The sequence below is a fragment of the Prunus avium genome, chromosome 7, assembly GCF_965620075.1.
Source record: "Prunus avium chromosome 7, drPruAviu1.hap1.1, whole genome shotgun sequence".
NCBI classification, from domain to species: Eukaryota; Viridiplantae; Streptophyta; class Magnoliopsida; order Rosales; family Rosaceae; genus Prunus; species Prunus avium.
The window spans coordinates 35,911,708-35,920,082 of record NC_142290.1 but is presented as its reverse complement, the minus strand read 5'-3'; the positions used below and the strand labels follow the sequence as shown (position 1 = coordinate 35,920,082).

General features: G+C 35.1%; 1 protein-coding gene across 1 annotated transcript; it reads right to left on the bottom strand.

The window, feature by feature from the left end:
- Window positions 1-2,991: 2,991 nt before the first annotated feature.
- Window positions 2,992-7,817, bottom strand: LOC110751133 (cyclic nucleotide-gated ion channel 1-like). Its single transcript, XM_021951563.2, has 8 exons — window positions 7,706-7,817; window positions 7,409-7,475; window positions 5,398-5,782; window positions 5,134-5,325; window positions 4,367-4,677; window positions 4,148-4,262; window positions 3,773-4,024; window positions 2,992-3,554 (listed from the first exon to the last, which is right to left on the bottom strand). The coding sequence occupies exons 2-8, from the start codon at window positions 7,444-7,446 to the stop codon at window positions 3,051-3,053; spliced, it is 1,797 nt and encodes a 598-aa protein (XP_021807255.1). The 5' UTR covers window positions 7,447-7,475; window positions 7,706-7,817; the 3' UTR covers window positions 2,992-3,050.
- Window positions 7,818-8,375: the final 558 nt, after the last annotated feature.

Below are 8,375 nucleotides of genomic sequence, written 5' to 3'. Positions count from 1 at the left end.
ATGATTTTTCACTATGTTTTCTGCTTTATTAAAGTTGCGCAACTCTTTCTCTCTTAGAGCATCTCCAACAGCCTCTTTAACAGCTTTGGAATACTAAAATAGGTGAGCCACTCTCTCCAACAGCCTCTTCAACCTCAGTTATCAAAACTGCAACCTCTTTCTCTCTCTTCAGGACTGGTAAGTTGACTTTGGCTCTTCAAACATTTAATTTTACTTTAGAAAACAAAACCTACCATGAATATGTTTAAAATATGCATTTTTTCTTTTCATATAATAAATACATGTTTTCATATTATTCATTCTATTCCATGATATTGCATTTAGGGATGACAATTTTCCCTACGGGTAAGGGTCTTCGGGTATGAAGGATAAAAAATGCGTATGGGGACGGGTTTGAAGAATTTTTTGGTTATGGTGTTCGGGGAGGAGCAGGCATGGATGGTTTTCTAATCCCAAACCCAAACCCTCTCCATTTAGAATATATACATACATGTAATTTATTTTATCATATAATTATATTACTAAGATGTATGATAGTGGTGCTACTTCTATACTGATGATCATGTCTTGAACATGTAGTTATGACATGTATTAATTTTTTTTTAACTAGTCTAGATTTTTAGTTAATAAAAATGAAATTGATACATATCTTGTGCTAATAATGCTTTTTTCTCATTTAATAAAGTAGCTTTTTATTTTTATTTTTTCATAATAGGGCGGGTCGGGGAATCCGTTCCTCATTGAAGGCGGGGATGGGGAATCCTCGATTTGAAGATTGCGGGTATGAAAGCGGGGATGGGGAAAAAATGCTTAATGAAGATGGGGATGGGAATGGCATACCCACCCTTGATTCGACCCATTGCCATGTTGCATTAATTAAATTGAAAAGTCTATTAAAGCAAAAATTATTCAAGTAGCAAATAAGCCTTTTCAAATTGCCACATAGGTCAACAAACTTTAATTTAAAAAGTTTAATTTGCTACTTCTCTTGAAGATGCTTGGATAGGATGTTACAAGAGAGGCCTCCATGGCTTTTCCCATTAATTCGTTGCATTCATCTACACCACCCTTTTCTGAGTTGGGCCCATGTGCTCTTAGCTCATCCCATTCATTTAATGGCATGTTTACTAATCCGGAATTGGAATTCTCATCCGGAATTGAATTCCGCCTATGGAGAATTCCTGCGTTTACTTCACATTAAGGAATTGAAAAGTAAGTGGGGCCCACACAAAATTAGGAATTGAATTCCTGATTTTGGAAGAATTCAATTCCGGAATTGGAGGTGGTATATTCTAATTCCTGGAGAATTCACCCATTAGGAATTCATCTTTTTTACCCATTATATCCTCACACAATTTTCAAAATTCCAAATATGCCATCTACTTTAACCAAAAAATGTGGACATTTTAGTAATTAGTACCACTCCTACCCCAATTCCATATGGTTTAGTAAACAACTTTAATAGGAATTCGGAATCTAACTCCCCTCAATCCATATGGTTTAGTAAACAACTTCATTAGGAATCCGGAATCTAATTCTCCTCAATCCAACTCCTCCTCAATTCAATTCATCCTCAATTCAATTCCCCCTAATTCAATTCCGGATTAGTAAACATGCCATAAAGGAAAGAAATTGCACCGACATTATATTCCGAACTTGACCATAAACAATTTCTCCTCGCTCACAAGCCCCCACCAACACATTTAACTTTTTGAAGCAAATGATTTCCAAAGAATGCAATTAAAATCACATGCCAAAAGCAAAATTAGAAGTAGAATATATATTCTTATATCGATCATCCATGAACTTAGCAAAATTAGAAGTAGAATGTATATTCTTATATCGATCATCCATGAACTTACTTTTTGTGACTTGTCATAATGAAATCGTAACTACAGCGACTAATTGGGGACCCAAAGACTATGTTGTTGTCAAATGACCTTCTATGGACAAGGACCACTATCTTCATATCCTTGGGGAGTGAGTTTTTAGATAACCACAAATCTATCTCCGGATTTATCATTTGCATCTTGCTTTTGAATTGAAGCTTCTTCGATATTCTTTCTGCCAGTTGCTTATATGTCTGTTCCACATGCATAACAAGTAGGTTTACAGGTTCAAATTGTACATGAGTATTGAGGGTGATCTTACTGTTGAAGAATGTAGACATTTAGTTCCACTACCGATTATAATATCAATCGAGCTCCTTTTGTATAAAATCTCAATTTGTTATACTATGCATGTGTGGTTAAGCTTTGTAGGATCAGTGATTATATATAGCTAGCAAGCAACTATCACATATATAGATACTCAAAAGAAACATTTGTATGGAGGAGCTTTAAGGTTAACGAAAAAACAAAAACAAATATACATATGTATATATACGTAACACACACACATTTAGACCAACCTGCACACTTGCATTGAGACACATTAAACATAATACCATGCCGCTTATAGATATCAAAATCGCAAAGAGGGTTTCCCCTGCTCTGGGACTGGTCTGGAGGTTTGAACCCAAAGAACTGCAAATGAAAATCATGAAATGGAGCAATATATTAGATAGTACAATCTATAAAAATAAATTTTTTAATAGAAGTTGTTTTTGATCATTCAGTGTCTTATATCGAAGGTTCAAAATTTTATGCACACACCTCAAATCGAAAACTGTTGCGTTTGATGGATTTGTAGCGCATTTTTCAATTAGAACCGTCATATTGTTGAACGCAAGGTCGTCACAGCTATAAGAATTTCTGGCATCACAGTTATTACCATTTTTGTGGCAAGCATAGAACCAACAATCGATCTCTTATGAAATAGCGTTATAGTACCACATAGCTCCAAACAGCCGAAGAACAAGGTAGCTAGCTAGTTGTTATTCATCATATTTCATAAAACATATATATACACATATATATATATATATATATATATATATATATATATATATATATATATATATAGGTTTTGAGTAACCAAAAACAAGAAAAAGAAATAGCATGCGATAATTTGTGTTTTTGACGTTGATACAACATAAGATACTTTTTAGGCTAATATATTTTAAAGTTATCCCAGCCTACGCCCCTAGCTCGGCCTTGCATGCGGCGGCGCCATTTTGCTTGTATGGAAGAAGCTGCCAAACTTTGCCACCTCTCCAACTGAGAGTCCTCTATGTGATCGAGCCTCTTTCTAAAATGCCACCAAAATTTGGAGACAACAATGTTCAAGTTGTTGGCTCTGATGGCAAATGCTTCAACTTTCGTATGGGCCTTGACAATTCTGGTTGAGTTGGGAAATTCAGAAAAAGAGCTCAATTTTGATGCCCAATTTAGAAGCTCTTCTCCGTAGAAGTCACCTTTCATAAGACGCTTGATCGCTGAGGAACCACTTGCATTGGTTGGGTATGACCATGCCGTACCTTGGGTGATGAAGAGCATCTTATCAAGTGGTTCTCCCTCTCGAACAATATACTTGTCTTCGCTATACTTCACCAACTTAAGATGCTCACAGAATGCTTTCAACACGCTTTCATTCATATTTTCCAGCATTGGGACCTATATAATATTAATTTTATTCAAGAAAAAACCAGAGAGAATAAATTAATCTAGCAAGGGATATAAATTTATACTGGCTTCAAATACGAACGCATGTATGTTATGTTATGATGAAAAATCCCATAAACATGTACATACTTTTTTCTTTACTTCAAATTCTTGCAATATATATATATATATATATATTCCATAATTTGTTAGACAAATTCAGTACTTACTTTTTTTAGTAAATTCAAGCTGAGAAGCCACATAATACGTCTTTGGTGTATAATAGGAACAAGAGAGAGAATATTCTCCACATCAACTTCTTTGTTTTCTTCAAGTTTTTGGTGTAAGTTTTTCATGATGACCATCTTCAAATTCTTATCATAAAGGCCGTTTTTATACAACCATAAATCTACATCTAGATTCAGATTCATCATCTGCATCTTCTGTCTCAATTTAAGCTGACCTGATCTTTGTTGTGACATCTGCATGCAGTTATTTCCATAACGAGTTCATTTTGAACCCATAAGTATAAACATAGAAACATTACAAAAACACAAAGCCACACACACACATATGTATTTTTAAACACATGATTACGAACGAACCTGTACCCTCGTATTGAGATATATTAAGAATAGGACTATGCCACTTATAGATACCAAAACCGTAAAACAGATTTCCACCATATAGATACTGGTCTGGAGGTTTGAACCAATAGAACTGCAAAAATGAAACCGTTACTTAAATCCCCATCGATTCTTACATAGATAAATACCACCAAACTAAACACCAAACAGTTTCATGATATCTAGGTTTATACCAACCTCAGATTTCGTAACCCCCACCAAAAACATTGAAACAACTTTGGTGGAAGATCCGTTGACCTTGTCATGTTAGACTGAATACCGTAGAGGAATATACCAAAATCGAAGATGGTTGGATCTGGTGGATTTATAGGGCATGATGCGATTATATGCGTGGTATTGAGATTCTTGGCGATGTCAGGGGCGGTACCACAGTAGAAATAATAATTTGTTTCAGAAATATCACATCTCACCCTTTTATCTCGACAGGCAAGCATCCAACAATCCAGCTCTCGTTGAAGAGAAAGATTGTACCACAAGGCTCCGAATAGCTAAAAGAAGGAGAATTAACGACCAACAATTTAAAGTAGAGTACTCAATTGGGACACATTTGCAAACGTCATACCAACGCTGTAACTTTAAACGGAAACTACTATAATTCATCCCAATTATAAGTACCTAAATTTATATCTAATAAAATCAAGGCTTGGTTTGGCTTGGTTCGATTTTTTGCAGTTTTTACTAAGAACCGTATTGGACTGCATTGGATGAAAAGTTCAGTTTCGATTCTAGGTGAAAATTGGACCAAATTGGACTGTGTGCACCCTTAAATTATGGTACTAATTTTAGAGACTAGACAAAAAGTTGGGGTACCAACTTGAAAAAAAAAATTAATAAATTAAAAGTTATATATCCATTCAAACATCGATAATGGACGTGTACTTAACAAAATATTGTGTGAGATTTTTTTGTCTTATATATATGTGAGAGATAAGATAGGCACTCACATGAGCAGCAAGCACGAAGGGAAGAAAATCCAATATTGCTTTAAGCCATCTTCCTATTCCGGTTTCCATGTCAGGACATTGCTTGAGAAGTCCGTACGTGCGATAAACCCGTAGTATATATTGGGCCGGAATGAAGAACATTAGAAGAAAAAAACTATTAAAGCTTGAATATCGTCCAGCAATAATTATTACCTGCACACATTAATTATACAATGATTTATATATGTATATATACACACACACATGAAAGGCATCTTCTCTTACCTGCGGAAAGGGAAGAGCAACATACGCACGAGGTAGAAAGGGTAACAGCTTACGGATGGTTCCCTTAACTGTTGTTCCCCATTTTTTTGAGGGTGCCCCAGATGCCTTAGCATTATTACCATTCTGCTGAAGCCAGAAGATGACTATGTCCATTGCATAAAAGAGATCTAGGGCTGATCGTAAGCCAAAAAATTCCCACATCAAGTTTAGGTCCCAATAGTAGCACATGTTATCCCCCATCATGACAGGAATGTAAGGGTACAAGGGATCAAGGAAGACAGCAAGTGTACATGATACCGCAAATACTGTCTCCCACTTTGAAATTCCCTTTTTGGCTGCTCCACCTTCATTACCAGATTCCCCCTCTACATTCGGATCTTCAATACTAAACAAGACACACAAATAAGCATACATTCAAGTCCTATTGTTTGATACAACAATAACATTTTGTTTGAAAAGTAAAAAACGAGACACAACTTAGCAACTTTTCCTTCTTATATTTTACTTGCTGTTGCATGCTCGCTCTAAATATCTTAAATTATATTTTTACCACATTTTAAACCCTAATATATGAGAGCATTTTTACTCACCACTTTAACTCAATGTATAACATCACCACCCGTCTCAAAACCTTCTATAGTCAGGGACGGAGCCATTAATGGAGCAATGTGGTCCCTAGCCCCACTCACTACTCGTTTTTCTATATTATATATCAAAAAATAATCCTATGTATACAAAGAGCTTCCATTTAGGGATCCCTCAAATAAGCTTATTTGGATAACACCCTTATACGGCTCACTCCGCATTGTATTTCACTAGTCCAAACCATCTATTTTGTAGATATTCATTCAAAGATCATCTCTACAAAAAATCAATTGAATCTGATATCATTTGAGCATTTAATTAAATTATTGAAATTTAAGTACTTTCTTGAAGCACCATGTTTATTGATTTTGTTCGTCTCAATTAGATGCCTTAATGATTTTTTCAATTTGTATTATTTTTTTCAAGGATAATCTATGAATGAAGACTTGAAAAATAGACAATTTGGATCTTTAAAAAAAATTCGTAGGATACCCTAAAAGGCGTCTCTCAAATAAAATTATTTGAGGGATCCCTCAATGGAAGGGAACTGCCTATTGAGTTTAGTGGATATTTCCAATTTGTGTAGATTACCAAAGGAAAAAGTTGTAAATATTTTTTGTTTTAATATATATGATGTTTTGGTCCTCTTGGTTACTTTTGGTACGTATTGTGAGCGAATTTTTTGTGAGAGGCCCCCTCACACATAAAATCCTTTGGCTCCACCACTGTCTATATGTATAACCATATTTGACTCTCTTTTTTAAAACTAAATGAATAAATGATAGATGAAAAATAACATCTCAATCCGGGCACTCCTTTGCCGGCCCCCGATCTTCACCTCCCTGCCAAACACCCTCTATTCCACTCATTGCCCATCGATTCTCCTTTTCTCTTTCTTCGAACTACCCCAACCCACAGCCACCCAAACATGATCCCGTGTTAGTGGCTGGGAGTTTGAGACGATTTTTTTTATTGAATTATTTACACTAACAACCTCTAAGGTTTTCGATATTTTCACAAAACCCTTTGAGGTTTCAAAAATAACATGAACACCAACTGAGGTTTCAAATTGTTTTCACAAAATCCCAATTTCTTGATTGTTAGTCCAAAAACTAACGATTTCGTTTAAAAAAATTATGCAAATGATAAAATCAACCTCAATTATATGCAATATGATTGCAAAGGCCAACTTTATCATTTATAGAATTTTTTATATATATAAAATCATCAATTTTGGACAAATAATCAATGGAAATGAGTTGTGGGAAAACAATTTAAAATCTTAGGGGATGTTGTGAAAAACCCCAAAATTGATTGTTAGTCTATTTTACATGCAACAACATCTTTTTGTCTACTATATATTTCCTTAAAAAGAAAAAAACGGAAAAAGTGTTCTGAGAAAGAAAGGGGAGAAAAAATAGCTAACCTTATGGCTGTTGAGTAACGATGATTGGAGTCCGCCATGACTCAAGCTTATTAATTGATAGGATGTCCTATGAACAATGAGCAGCAGCAAGGAGCATGTTAAAAGCCAGTACCACAAAAGTTGTTTATACTTATCAAATTTTAATCTAGCTAGTCCTAGTGAGAAGCCCTCTGCTAACCCGAGCATCATGAGAGAGAGAGAGAGAGAGAGAGAGAGAGAGAGAGAGAGAGAGAGAGAGAGAAGCCCTCTGTTAAAAAAATAAAATAAAAAAGTGCATTCCAAATTACCAGTACTTACACCTGATCAAATTTCTATGGTTCGTTTAAATTGGGAAGTTGCTTAATTTATACAGAGAGAGAGAGAGAGAGAGAGAGAGAGAGAGAGAGAGAGAGAGAGAGTGAGTGTGTGTGTGTGTGTGTGTTTTTGGCAAAATCAAAAGGGAAGATAAATGTCTGAATTTATATTTCAAGTATGGCCCAATAAAGTTGGAGTGTTGTCAAAAGAATTATTGTTGATAAAAAGATGAAATAATTTTGCTTCCACTATGCTTTCTGCTTTCTGCTTTATTAAGTCATATTCTATTATTGCACAATGAAGTTGAGTGTTGTTGTCTTTGGCAAAAAAGATGGAATAATTCTGGCAAAAAAGAGGGACGTCGATCTTGTTTGCATTCATCTTTTCTGATTTTTTCCAAAAGTAGCAATAAGTCTTCGTGCTAAAGGCATTGCCCTGGTTTCAACATTGATTAATGTCCCAAATTGTTTTCTGGCATGTTTATGGAAACTAAAAGTAGTTAGATATATAATTCTCCAAAAACTGACCTAACTCTCTCGCGCAAATGTTTCCACGTGTATCTCTCTTGCCAAAGAATTAAAATATATATATTTTTCTTTCTTCTCTGTTTTGCCCCACCAACAACCATCAAGTCTTCTGATCATATTTTAATCTAGTCCTCGTGAGAATCCTT

Bases quoted from the DNA above. Each gene is read 5' to 3' on its own strand.
- LOC110751133 (XM_021951563.2), bottom strand. From the start codon at position 7,446: ATGGCGGACTCCAATCATCGTTACTCAACAGCCATAAG. The intron at 4,678-5,133 runs GTGAGTGCCTAT...TCCTTCTTTTAG, and splicing joins CCTTCGTGCTTGCTGCTCAT to CTATTCGGAGCCTTGTGGTA. The intron at 4,025-4,147 runs GTTCGTTCGTAA...AACTGCATGCAG, and splicing joins ATCTCAATACGAGGGTACAG to ATGTCACAACAAAGATCAGG.